Source organism: Aptenodytes forsteri, unplaced genomic scaffold (genome assembly GCF_000699145.1).
Source record: "Aptenodytes forsteri isolate BGI_AS27 unplaced genomic scaffold, ASM69914v1 Scaffold841, whole genome shotgun sequence".
In the NCBI taxonomy this organism is placed as follows: domain Eukaryota; kingdom Metazoa; phylum Chordata; class Aves; order Sphenisciformes; family Spheniscidae; genus Aptenodytes; species Aptenodytes forsteri.
Window position 1 is genome coordinate 95,852 of NW_008796189.1, and position 14,202 is coordinate 110,053.

General features: G+C 43.5%; 1 protein-coding gene across 1 annotated transcript in view; it reads right to left on the minus strand.

The window, feature by feature from the left end:
* Nucleotides 1-234: 234 nt before the first annotated feature.
* CBL (Cbl proto-oncogene) overlaps nucleotides 235-14,202 on the minus strand; it is a 33,633-nt gene continuing 19,665 nt past the window's right edge. The window contains exons 4-15 of the mRNA XM_009287955.2: nucleotides 13,229-13,350; nucleotides 12,063-12,200; nucleotides 11,148-11,235; nucleotides 10,474-10,605; nucleotides 9,842-10,045; nucleotides 8,160-8,291; nucleotides 6,664-7,041; nucleotides 5,628-5,722; nucleotides 4,962-5,117; nucleotides 4,365-4,468; nucleotides 3,712-3,894; nucleotides 235-1,080 (exon numbers count right to left, since the gene is read on the minus strand). Of these exons, the coding sequence (XP_009286230.1) occupies nucleotides 800-1,080; nucleotides 3,712-3,894; nucleotides 4,365-4,468; nucleotides 4,962-5,117; nucleotides 5,628-5,722; nucleotides 6,664-7,041; nucleotides 8,160-8,291; nucleotides 9,842-10,045; nucleotides 10,474-10,605; nucleotides 11,148-11,235; nucleotides 12,063-12,200; nucleotides 13,229-13,350 (2,013 nt within the window). The 3' untranslated portion in view covers nucleotides 235-799. The remainder of the gene's footprint in view (nucleotides 1,081-3,711; nucleotides 3,895-4,364; nucleotides 4,469-4,961; nucleotides 5,118-5,627; nucleotides 5,723-6,663; nucleotides 7,042-8,159; nucleotides 8,292-9,841; nucleotides 10,046-10,473; nucleotides 10,606-11,147; nucleotides 11,236-12,062; nucleotides 12,201-13,228; nucleotides 13,351-14,202) is intronic.

Sequence of the window (14,202 nt, forward strand, 5' to 3'; positions counted from 1 at the left end):
AAGGAGAAGCAGCAGCCAGTTCTTTGCTCTCACTCAAATTCTTGCTACCCTCTCCCACCCCTCAAAAACACGCAAAACTTTCAGTACATCTAGCTGCCTGGAATCTAGTGCTGCCGGCAAGAGGACTCATGAGAGAAATCCAACTCCCAGCACTGTCAAGATCAAAATGCCTGACAGAAGCTAGTCATGCTATCTCCAGGCAAAAAGGGAGGACTTGAATCACAAGCAATAAATGCTATTATTACAGGCAAGAGGGAAAGGCCATGGCAAACAGGAAGCAATCAAAAGATTCTTCCAAGGTCTCTTATTTATTCCCAGCAGAAAGTGACCTCCCAGCTGCTCTAAAAAGCCTGAGCCAGACACACAGCAGCGAACAGATCCAAACCTAGTACCATGAACCACAGGACACACCACACCGACCTCGAGACTTTGTTTCTCAGAGGATTCACTTAGAATTCACAGCACAAAACACTCCCCCCAGCCTCCAGGGCATCAGCTCGGGGATCCCTTGTTGCAATACCTTTCTCTACCAACACCCTGGAAATAAATCTCTTCTCTTAAACAAGAGGTAGGGGTAAAGGACTCCAAGACATACACTGTATAAAACACCATTCTGCTCCATTTCATTCCACTGCTTTGAAATCTGGAACCACAAAAACCTGATAACTGATTCTCTTAAGAGGCAGGACTGACCTCAGCACGAAGTCTCTAAAGGAACCCCCTTCCCCTTTGGTGCGTAGCTGGGCTACGGCTGCCCAGGCAGTTGGTCCACAGAAGTTGTAGGTGTGGAGGTAATGTGCTATGTGGCCACATGCGCAGGGGAGGAAATGGAAACAAACTCCCGGAGAATATTCTTGGCCATTTCAATATTGTTATGTGCAATGACCAGTGCTTTCTGAATGTCCTGATATGAGTAGCCTTGGCTCATTAGATTCTCGATCTCACTGGAAAGTTGCAGTGACGCACTGGTCCCACTGCTGGCTCCGCCTGTTTGGCAGCTCCCTGCTTTCCGCTCAGAATTTATTCTCCGTGGTAGCGGCTTCGGCGGCCTTTCTGGAACTTGAGAGCCATCTGAAAAACCTGGAAGGAGAAACAAACACATCACTTCAAAAAAGGACATGTGATTCTTGCTTGGAACAAAGCGGGAATGACATTAGACTGATAAATGGCACTTCAAAAACATGCCACCGAAAGCTACGCCACTTTCTCCAACCAGCCTATCCTCTCACACAATGGTACAGATTAGCTCAGCTTCCCCTCTCGTGTGCAAAAACGGCTATGGAGGTTTTTTTAATTAGGAGGCCACATCAGGCTCATTTATTAAGATAAGACCACATAAATAGACAAGGGATATATGTGTGCGTGTGAGCAGAGCTCAGATATCAGCCTTAGAATAAGAAACAGAGACCTGCTGGGAAAATATGACACACAGAATATGCAACTTCACCAAACATCCCATTTCTTTCTAGAAACAGACAGCAACCCCCAGTTTAACTGTCCAGATGCTGATCTCTCCTCACAGAACTGTTGCCCACATTGCAGCGTGCTGAGGGAGTGTATGCACAAAACCAGATCTATTAGTTACAACTCATTCACCACAATTGCTCCAGCAACTGAATTATGTTCTCTGAAGGGTCTGCTCCTCTTCCTCTGCCAGCCCATCAGCAGGCCAGGGCCACCTACAAGACCTCCTGCTGAAGCTCACCCTACCTAACGGCTGGCTGCTGTGGCAGATCAGTAAGCTCAGCCTGTTCTGCCTTTCCTCATAGTCATTCAGATGTGTTACTTGCCAGTAGCCACATCATGCGCTACTCCCGGGGGGGAAAAAGAATAGCCAATAAACCAGCCAACAAACGCTCCAACACATAGCTTAATGTGTTAATCCAACATCTGATAATTTTTGAGTTCTAACCTCCTGTATCATTGCAGAAAGCATTTTTTCCTACTTTGCAAATCACAAGAAACTTTCCTGCATGAACATTTGACATCACCTTAAAGAAAGTTTTACTTGTCTTCTGGAGAAACTCCTCAAGGCACTCAAGATAGTTTTCTAGCAGTAGAACTGGTGTACGACAGACAAGTCCGTAAGACTAAGAATGTCCAAACAATCCCTTTTTGAGAGTGGGCACTGCAGCACTGGTCAGAAAAGAAGCAGTCATTGTGGAGCCTTTCTGAAAAACTACCAAAAGCACTAAGATAGAGAAGGCTCTTCAGGAAACAAATTCATTGAAGCTTCCTCACCAACCACAATACAGTTCAACTCCCTAATCTTCAAAGTACAAGCTTCTTACACATAAAAAGCTTTTTGTACATTTGAGAAAAAGGACTACCCACTTCTCTCCAAATTGTCTTTTGAAATCGCTGTTTCAGCTTGAACTGGATCAAATTTCAGAGACCATGGGTCAATTTGAAAGGGCAACTACTAGCACAGCTTTTTTTGGTAAATGATTAAGAAACCAAACTGTAGGGCACAATGCATGAGAACATAAATCTGCCAAAATGTATCCCATACTAGTCAGGCTTGCTTAGCACCAGGCTTCAGCAGTAGCCAATGCCCAGTGTTTCAGAAAACTGCATATGCTTCCCAGAGCAGTAACAATCAGCATTTCCACAGCGTTCTTCATTAGCAGATCTCCTAACGCTACAAAGCAGGACACCACCACTGTTATTTCAGGGCTGTAGAAACAAAGAAGGGTCAATGATTAAGCTCAGTACTTCATCTGGGAGCAGGATGTGAGCTCCCTCTGCCCCTTCTTATCCCTGTCAGCCACATTCTACAGACAAAGTGACAGACTTAAAAGGTGAGGCAGGGAGCAGGGAGGAGTGGCAAAAGCTAATAAACGTCTCTGCACTAGTAAACTCTGCGCTGAAGAAGGGCAAGCTCGGGGAAGGGGAAGTGATGAAGCAGGTGAACAGAAGACTCACTGGGGCAAGTGGTCCTGGGTACAGGTGGCTCTGCCTCCCGTCTGCCTCCAAAAGGAACAAGAAACTCACTCCTCTTACCTGGCAAATCGCCAGAGTGTTCAGACATGCTGAAAGCCCCCCAACAGGAAGAGTTTCAGAACTTCCTTTAGAGCTGCTGGGCACTTGTAGGGAATAAGTCAAGCATTATTCAGAAAGGCTCTTGGAGAGACGAGGCTTTGGTTTTTCCCTCGGAGAATGTGCCTTGCAGCCAGAAGGACAAGATGTCCTCTACTCCTCAGGGACAAAAAGCTGACCTTGCTGAGCTACTAGGTCCCTGCTCAAAGGAACTGACAGCATCAAACAGTACACTTGTGCCATCTGCTGGCAACAGCCACAGCCGAGACTGAGCCAGACAGAAGCTGTGCAAGGCCAGCCATGTCACCTTTCGCTTGGAACAGTGGTAAGATGCTTCCCAGAGCATCTGTTCTGAAGTTCTGTTTCATGCCCTGGTACAAAAGGTATGCCATGCCCTGAGGAAACAGTGGCTTAAGGAATATCCTTTAAGCTGAGGAAAGCTTTTCCTAACTGTGATTTAAATGTGATTTCCTAGCTCAGTGATGAAACGACCAAGGCAGTGCATTCCAAGTTGTAAACCAAACTGAACACCTAAGAACCAGTGTAATTCTGCCTTGTAAAGCTGATTTTACAGCTTACATACAAAACCTTGAGTCAGTGACAGAAGTTTCAAACATGCGTAGCAAGCCATCAGTACCCACTACAACATGAAGAGTACAGGTGTTCTCTAACCTGTTACAGGGTCATTTTCCAAAGACATTCGGCTGAAGGCAGACGTGGCATTGGAGATATCAGACAGTGTGCGACGAGCAATAGCAACCGGTAGTGGTGGTTTGGGGATATCATAACCATCATCTTCATTTTCTGACTCTTCAGGGCCGTTGCTGGCAGTGGCTGCTGCCAGATCCCCTTCATCTAGAATAAGAGGTGCATTCTGAGCTCTGGGACTGAACAGAGCCTCTGTCTCTCAAGGCAGACTCTGTTCCCCTGTAGTCCACAAACATTGACAGGACACAGAACTGAAGTTTTGCTGCCAAAACCCCACATTCAATGGAAGCTCTTTCCAGAAGGTAGTATTAGATTAAAAATACTTATGATAGATGTGGGCTGACAACTGCTGCCCAGAAAAAAAAAAAAATCTTCAAAACAGCAGTTCTTTTAACAACTGTTGAGTGTTTTCACAGTGCGTTCCAACCAGGCTTCTCAACAACATCCCCACATGCAGTCTGCAGTACACAGACCCAGATGTTTCCACATACACCCTAGCTGTTTTAGCAGTGAAAGCAAGTAACATTTAATTTAGCCTAAAATGCTGTTCCAACTGGGACTGGGACCAATTCATCGTACCTCAGTTTCTCAGTTGTTTTTTTAGCACACTGACTCACCAGAAGTGTTGACAGTCTCAAAGGCAGAGGATGCTGCTTGGGATTGAATGTTGTACATTGCTTCATACATACAGCCGTCCGTCTGCTGGTCGCAGTCTAAAACTCTGAGGGAGAGAACACATATTTCCCTTCAGACATGCGACAGTGGTCAACCACCACCGCCTAGTTCTGCGAGTGAGATTCTGCACAGATCCCTGCTTCAAAGTGAAATCACCACCGTTCTGTGAAAGAATATTTGTTCCAGAAAATGCTCTAGTAATGTCTATTGCAATACAGCATATCAGCTTAAAAGAGTTTAATTGATACCACCAGAACACAACCTTTTAATAGAATTCTGAATTTCAGTTGCTGCTGCTCTCAAAACATTACTGGCGGAAAGAGGTGGGAGTGGTTATCTGACTCCTTTAATACTCTGTAAGGATTCTGCAAAAGAGCAGTAGTCACATTTCATTTACAGTTAGCTATGTTAGTCTAGATCTGGTGAACACCACTGGGGGAATTCAGCAAATGGAGCAAGCAAAATCTCCACCCTAGTAAACAAATATGCTTTCCCAGAGCTGTGAGGAGGAAGCACAGTACATACAAACAGAATCTCACCGTAAACTCTGAGTCGCTTCCAAAGGCATTTTGATCTCTGGTTTTTGTACAGCAGGACCTGGAGGCACCACAGGCAGAGAGGATGGTGACATGTATTCAGTGTCTTCATCGCTTTCAGACTGTTCCCCAGGAGGCAGTTTTGGTACAGGCAGTGGTCTGGAGGCAGAAGAAACAAGATATAAACATCAGAAAAACATTTATGCCAAATCTAATTAATATCAAAGTGGCCTTTAAAATCCACAGCGGACGTAACAAGCAGTCATCTTATAGTGATTCTGTCTAAAGAAATAACCTGGCTTTCAGGATTCTTAGCAGCCCAGCTGCAAGGTCACACTGGCACAAGGTCATTATGCAAAAGGAAGTTGACAATATCATAAACTTTATACATCACCTACTTCACATAAAGACCAACTCAGAAGTGAATTCATAAAAGAGCTAATGGCATCTGTAGCCTGTTTCCTATTGCCACAGCCAAGGGTAACTACCACCACTACCCACAGATCTTTGGGATGCTGATTTCATCTACTTTCTCTAGATTGTGTATTTTGAATCTGTCAGAGACTGAAACTAAGGCTGACAGAGTTGTGTCAAATTCTGTCCCTGGCACCAGCATGGAGAGAGCCCTACGATTACCATAAACAGCACTTTTGCTAGAAAACAACAGACCTGGCAGCTAAGGAGTAGATCGCATTGGCAGATGAGGAGGGTTTAATTTTGGGGTGTTCACACTCTGGGGTTGTTGTTGGACCACTGTTCAAGCTCTGAAAGAAAAAATTTCAAACCAGGAATCAGAAACACCACATATACCAGTGTAGTTGCAAAGCTATCAGCCAGTCATTCAACACATCCTCTGGGGGAATGAAGCATCTTCATTATTCCAAAGCATTTACTGACACCTTAGAAATCCAGTAGGTCTGTCACAGTTTTCCCTCAGTGAGGGCACAAGCAGGGTTTTTCTCCTGTAGCCAACTGCCTGTTTACACAAAAACTGCAGGAACTTCATATCTTTTGAGACTCTAATGGCTCTGGCAAATTCAGCCAAAATAGGCCAAAAGGCCAAAATGTTAATGGGGGACAAGAGGAAAAGGATGCAGACAAGCACACAGGGACAGAATGACAACTGTGCAAGTGTCATTTTCTTAGCCAATCTGGCTAAAAATGTACTTGCTTTCATTTTTAGAAAGCTGGAGGTTTTAAAAGGAAAAATTAGGGGAATGAAATCAAAGAAAGCAAAACTGCCTGGGATTTCTTTTAGAGAACAATTACGTTGGACTACTAAGTTACACATCACGACATTGGTAATAGTAACAGATCCAAATTAAACTCAGATTTTACTGTGTTAAACTAACCACAGCTACTGTGTGCAGGCTTTACAGGATGGAAAACTGAGAAAATTACACTTTTTCAGCATACCAGCTCCCAATACAAAACATTCTCAGTTTTACAAAATTGAAGTGTGAACAGTGATCATGAAATTGTGGCTTAACTGCTCAAACTGGGATTTCAGCCTTGCTCCCAAGAGGCACAAAAGCACGTCCCTAAGAAGCCCTCCCATTATTCTCCCTTGCCCGGCATTCACCAGTTCCTTTCCATCTCTCCCTTGGCACAAGATCGCCCTATTCAGATGTAAACTATAAGAAGAGGGCACCTTGGAAGACTTAACTCCTCACAAATTACCTTCACCTCCAATAGGCGTACTCACCACTGGGTTGTCCAGGCTGAGCGTGCTCCCAAGCCGATGGCTGTCAGCCCTGGAGTCCATCTGAGAGGGCAAGGAAAAGGGAAGCGAGTGTCTGTTTGACAGTTCTCTCCCAGCCCAAGGGTCACCAGGGCTGAGAGCTACAGATGGGGCTTTTGGAATTGGCCTGGATGGCCACAGATCTGCCTGACGGTTGGAGGGCACAGGGGGCGGTTTGTCTCTCGAAGGACAGTCTCCTGGCGTGCAGGGCAGGGGCCGTCTCTGAGGTCGACCTTCAGTCCCAATGGAATGTGGCCTGTCCGGAGGCGGTGGCGGCGGAAGATCTCTGAGCGTGGGTGGGATCGGCAAAGGTTTATCCTTGTGAAGAGTACCAGGTGCAGCCTGGAAGGCAGAAGAATGTAAAATATTGCTTAACAAAGGTAGTCTATCCACAAAACATAAAAAGGAGGGAGGTGGGTGGCAGCAGGGTGAGTTTTGGTTTTTGTTTTATCTATTTTTACAAGAAATTATCTCAAAGGATGTGGAGATAACTCTCCACATCTCCACAAGTTAACCCTCCAGACACCTTCTCTACAGGCTTGAAGAGATAACGCAGTAACTACGTGCAGCTACAGCTAGGCACTAAACACCCCAGATTGTTTTTCTTGAAGGAAAAAAAAAAGCTTACAGCAGCATTAGATTGGATTCCAAACAAAGGATACCCATCATTTAAAAAAAAGATTCAATTGTGGGTTATTTATACAAGTTAACATTCATCAGTCAGCAATGAATATTCATAGAATTGGGTATTTTCTTCTGCCTGAACTTTCAAGCATGATTTTATTAATTCATCCAAACCAGCTGAAGAACCGCTGCCATACCTCAACAGCCAATGACCAAATGCCACTAAGATCACTCTACTGCCTTCTGCTAGTCAATCAGAAAACCAGTTACTCTCTCCCAGTCACACACATTTCATTCCTTCCTTATTTTTCTATGGAAAAATTTGTGAAGAAAAGAGAAGTTTGGACAGGAATATGACACCTTCCCACATCTAGCCTGCTAGCTAGAACAAAACACAAGCCCATAAATGTGGGTCCAAAGGGCACAGGCAGCAGTGGCTGAGGCTGAAAACCAGTGAAGATATTGGTAATAACAATAACTTGGTAGTTCAACAGGAGGACACCAATCACCTTAAGTGAGCAAGTACTTCAGCTTAGGACCAGCTTCTTTCTAGCAGTTGCATGGATGAATGTGAAGAAAAGACAGGCCCTTTAAACAGCAAAAAGGGACTCTCCTACCATGGATTCCAGAAGGAAGCATTTGCTTTCAGGACAGACTAGGCTCTTGTGGGGAATGGAAGGAAAGTAGCCTAACAGGACTACAGAAAAGGAAGAAGAAAAAGTCTTGTGTGAAAGTACTTAGGGATGTCACAGAGAACACGTAGCGTTCACCAGAATGCTCTTCTTCCTGCCTGCCCCACCAAAATCATAGCTGAAAGGGCAAACAGTGTGTTTGACCTTTGAAGTGGTCCCAGGACTGGAAGCCCCAGGCGGATTGGACACTCGCTGCTGCAAAAGATCCAGTCGTGGTGGCACAGGAGGAAGGGTGGCCTGTGGAGCTACTGAGAACGGAGAAGGAGGACGCTCGACCTGAAAAAGAAAAGAGTGGGGAAAATCAACAAATGACAAAATCCAGCAGAACTCCTTTTCTCTAGAGAGGCTTTCAAGCTCTGTGACTTGTACTGGCTTCAGTATCGCTATCGGTAACAAATTACTGTATTAGTAACAATCACACACCAGTAAATGAAGGCAATTTCACAGCACAACAGCATTTGACTTGCAGCAAGCCTTGACGATCACCAATGGGCTTAGCTGGGGCACACAACTAAAAATGCACACTTAGCAATGGCACAATAAAAGACAAGCTGTTTGGCTGGAGTAACAAACCTGCCTTACTGGGCCCTGAGCAGAAGCAAGCTTCTTTTCTTTTTGACACAAGAGGGCATGATCTGCTGCAAATCCTACTTATCACTGCAGGCACCACTGTGCAAACTACTTCGACTACAGTGTCACGGCTGTTGCAGCAATCACTAGCGTGCACCAAAACCTCCATTTTTGTCCCTGGAAAGCTGTTTTTCCACCTAACAAATCAGAACAGCGCCCTTCTGATTTGTTCTTCTCTTTTTCATAGATGTCATTTTACAAACAAGGCTAGTGCTTTCTAACTTTGAAAAGCTTTACACAGGTTTGAACTCACTAATGCCAACAAATACGAAGTACTAGCCTACTGCAGACCATGACAGGATGTCACACTGAGGAAACTGCTTTGCTTCCCCAAGCTATGTATACAAAAAACTACCTCCAGGAATACCGTTTACTGTTTAGTACACTATATCACAGGGTGGAAGCTAAAGAGAAATATGACCAGAGGTAAACCAGTGTAGAGGGTTTTTTCTGACCAGGAAAGGCAGCTTATTTTAGCGAATTGAACTATTAAAAATTAGCCAAATTCAAACCCACTTCCCTATGCAGTAAAACAATGCTAAGTGCAGATGTGCAAGAGCAGCAATGGGCTTTTAGGAAAAAACATGCAGGGATCCACAAAGAATGCCTATCTTGTACACATCTCCTGGAAGGAAGTAGCACTAATGGCAGTGAGTTATCACACCTTTATTATACAAATTTATCAGACACCATATAAAAAGATGACAGTCAAATTGACTTCCTCAGCAAAATAGCTTGCCCTCTACCCAGTTAGTCATCAGGACTTTGGGAAGACTATATCTGGTTGGCTGTATTCATCCCTGGGGAAAATGGATGGATTTTTGCTGATATGGGTGAACTATGGCTAATAAATCAAAAGCAGCATTGCTAAGCATGCAGAGAAGTGTTATAAACCTAGATCTTACATTCCAATAGGTCAAGCCAGCCTTTTCACCCTTCTAGATTCTTTCAAGACAACACACAAAAGATCAAAGATTTCAAAGTGTGATCACCATTGCTTAATAGAACTGACAGTGTGAACTGAACTGACGAAACTGAACCTAAATCCCTGTTTTCCATACTGAGTAAAATCTTTCCTGTTATAAGGTCTGACAACCATCACACACACAAATCGCTAAGACCACAGAAAACTATGGAGAACATGCAGTCTTTGTACATACTGCCACACCTACTAGCACACACTCTGGTGACCTTACTTTGGTACCAGCGAGTTCTTTCATCATGAAGAGGGAATCATCAGCTCTGTCATCATCATCATCATCATAACTAGGTGAGGGAGTTCCTTCTGCCCCTTGCCGTGATAATCCTCCTCCTCCTCTGGGGTCGAATGGGTCTACTACAATTGGCTCCGTGCCTTTGATTTCACAGCGGCAAAAAGGACAACCCTGGCCTTCTGATTCCTTCAAGGAAGAGAAGAGATCTGTTACAACAGCCACTATGATGCAGAAATTAAACACATAGTTAATATACAAAGAGGTTTAAACCTGCTTTTTGGCAGGTACCTTTCAACTGAGAGGAAGACAGAAAGGCAAACTGTGCTACAAATATGGAGTATTTTCTCTCAAGTAGAAAAACAGCTTTTTAGCAAGTCCTCACATTTCTGGTCTATTCCTAGATTAAGAGATCAGGCATGTAACCAGCTTCTTCCTGTGCTGGTGAAGCTGGCACTGATGCACTGATATTACTGAACTATGAGCTTACATCCTCAGTTATGCTATCTTATCTCCATACCTGAAGGAAACTGAACAGTTTTGAGAAGAGCATATACCGCTTCTGTAAAAAAGCAACTAGCTTCACTCAGAGAGATTAACGAGAGGCAATGCCTCACCTGCCACGCAGTGAGACAGGACGTGCACATCAGATGGCCGCATGGTTCAATCTTCACATCCTTGTCATTTTCAGCACATATTTTACACAGCTGAAACGTGGAGCCCATCTCGCAATACAATTCATATTGTTCCTTGGGAAAAGACAGACAGACATGGTTAATACTGTAAAATAACAAGCATGATTAGTCATAGCTACAAGAAACCCAATGCAAGATTTGCAGGAATAAATAAATTCTAAACACAAGAACACAAAGGAGAACAGAAATCTGCAAAAATTTCACTATAATTTTATGTGCTAGATACACCTGTCAAAGCTCCGAAAAAAGCGGACTTCAAGTTATCCCAGGTTTTCATTTAGGTGTCCCTAGAACAGCCTAGGAAAGCAGGGCTCAAGACATGCTGGATGGCACAAAAGAATGAATATTTGGCAGAACATTCTAAAAAAAAAATCTTAAAATCTGTCAGCCCTGCATAAAGCTTTACCTAACCTTTGCAATCTCCTCTGCCCATTCCTACCATTCAAAGATTTCTGCAACTCCTGTAAAATACAATACATCAGCCTTAAAAACAAGCCTTGGGGATACCAAGTATGACAGAATTGTATAAACAGCTAAGGAGGCTGGAAATTAGAAAGAAAGCAAGCAAGTTTGATGGGATAGAATACTTTGCTCACCTGTGTAACTTTAATGTGGTCCTGAGGTGTGGGCTCACACAAGCCAGTCAAGTCAGGATTCTGATTCCGGCCATCGGGAAATAAGTAACTGTAAGCAGTTGGGGAAACAAAAGATCTCTCTCTATATGTGCATATACACACACGCATACATACACCCGCCCCCCCCCATAGGAACACACATATAAGGTTTCTTTTGGGGATGGTGGAGGAAAGAAAGAATGAGGGTGAGAAGCGAGGGGTGGGAATTCAAGGTATTCTGAATTCAAAAGAAGTTTTGGAAGAATTTTACTATCGGACAAAAATCAAACATGTCATTCTTAAAAATAATAATAAGCTTGTTTTTCTTCCTGGCAGCAATTTTTATTTTAAACAGGATGTTACGGTCCCAGACTCCTCCTCTTAAATCATCCTATAGCGAAACTGTAATATCCAGAGTAAGAAAACTAACGCCATAATATCAGTTGCGGTGGCTCAAATTAAGGACTCGACTGGAAAAGAATCTATGACAAGGGAAACGCTGACACACACTTATCGTCTGCTATTGCAAAGGACAGTACAGCTCTCCAGTGCAAAGGATAGCTGTCTGAGTATTCTCAAGTGCCAAAACAGTTACGTATATGAATTATTCCACTGACATCAATGGGACTGTTCACATGATTGAACTGTTTTGCTGAATCAAGGTCTAAATAAAAAGGAAGAGCTGAGAGATGTCCAAAAAGGGCTCAGTGATGTCAACAGTGATTGCTTGACCTCTGCAACATGCTGCCTCTCCTGTGAAGTAGATAATGTGTGACGAACCCAGAGGGTACGTTTTACCATTCAACTGACTTTAAGACCTCACCACAGGATTAAGATTTATAAAACAAACTCACAGTGAAAAAGGGCAAAAAACTTAATTTTGATAAAGTTACTTACAAGCCTTCCCTGAAGCCATCAATCAGTGCTTGAAAAAGAGGTTTGTTGTGGGGGATTGTCTGAAGAATGTTCCCATCTGCAGTGACATAGCCAATAGCCCACTGACCGAGTCGTGTACAACTCAATCGGAAAATATAACTAAAAAAGCACAAAGGAAAAGAAACTTCAGTTTGGACTGGAACAGACAGGAAAGATTAAATGTCAAGTAGGCAGACTTTGTCTGGCTATCTCAAGACAGCAAATAAAAACTAGTAGGAATAACTTGATGATTTATACCAGCTTTCCTCAATTTACCCCCAGGCAGATAAAAGGAGAACTTGCAATCTGATACAAAGCGAGAAAAGCATCCAAGCACTGGCCTCCAGGTGAAATTAAACCCAGAATCCAGAGCAAGAAAAGTTAGCATCCTTAAAATCATTTGTTTCAAATTAACTTTAAAAAAACCCCAACAAACAACAAAACCAACAAACAGACTACACAAGGTTTCCATTTTTAAAACCAGCACAGAACTAACAGTATAGTAACAACCTCCAGAAATGAACACTTGGCCCTTCCTGCGTAAAAAGAAATCTGTTAGCCCTGTTGCATTGGGCCAAGTTCTACCCAGGTAGGGTAGCCCAAAACTGCTCAGGTCCACAGTCCCCCCCAGAAGCATGTGTTGCCCCCCACAGCCTCTGAAGTCCACCCAGCCCGCAGCATTACCTTGCAGTCTACTCTGCCTACCATGCTGCTTTCTGCCAGCGCAAACATTGGTCAGCTCCCTTGTCTGTCTGAAGTTGGCTTCAAATGTACACACTGCTTCTGGAGGCTGCAATCTGGTCAGCTCTCCTGGCTTTATGCATATACACCAGAAAGTTACGGGTCCTATAGATACATTCCCTTATCCATGGTCCTAAACAGCCCACCGTTTAGGCTCACTCTGGCAGTGTCTGTGTCTGTGTTCTGCTTGTGCCCGAGGGAGCTGTTGTGACAATTGTGGGGGTGGGCTGGAGGTAAGTCACCTCACAGAGGATGATCTCCAAGTACAGGGCAAGCTAGGGTTTTTCACAGTTTAAATTTCTGAGGAAGGAGGACAAAGACAAAATAAAACCAATCTCCTCAGACAGTGTAGTAATCAGCGACGTTATCAAGAATGATCAAAAAAGCCACTGCTGCCAAGCACTAACCTGCCAGGTTTGTGAATGAATTTCTGAAGCCGGGCTTTCACCTCATCATACGTTAGGAATGCCATATAACCAGGATGAGTCACCGCTAGGCTATTCCAGTTCCTGAGCAAAGAGGACCATGGCTATAGAAACAACAAAGAATTATATTAACCATGCACTTCTAAAAGGTATCAACACATATAATATTCCTTAATCAAAGGGATCAGTTCTTCAGTTAAAGAAGCAGGTTTCTTATCCCACCATAAATCCAGTAGAGGAACTAAAACCTACGTTCTCATGCAGCAGCCTTAGCATTTGATTTTCTCCCTTGTCGGTGATAAAAACATCACCTAAGACAGACCTTAATCAAAACTCCTTTAATAAATGCCAAGGGAGAAGTCACTGAGGTCACAAAAAGACAGCTCAAGAATAGCTACCAATTTGTGCTGCTTCTGCAGAGACAATGACTCATTCCTGAGACAGGGATAAAGACAGGAGTTTAATAAGATTATGCACAGGACCAGAAACCATGACTAGTCTGATCTCTAACACCGACTTCCTATACAGCCTCAGGAAAGTGACCTCCCCTCTCTGTCTCAGTTTCACTGTGTGTAAGATGCTTGTGACTATTCCTTAACCACCTAATCTCACTTGGGTGTGGCAAGGATTACTGGCTAGTCTAAGATTTGAATAAATAAACCAGCACATACAGGTTAAATATTCCTTAAAATGATGCACAAAAAGTCATAAAAACAGTTTGAAAGCTCTCAATCCTGAGAAGGGCTTGGGTGTCTAAATCTCATCCAATTTTTCCAAATTTCTCAACTTGTCTAAAAGAAGATATTAGCTCTCCCTAAGTACTTTGCATCTCTTGGAAATTGCAGCAACTCTTAACTTGCTCTTTATGTACTATAGTTGGAAAAATTACTGAATGAGATCAGCTACATTGCAACACCGAACATGGGAATTTTTCATCTAGACATATCTTAATTACA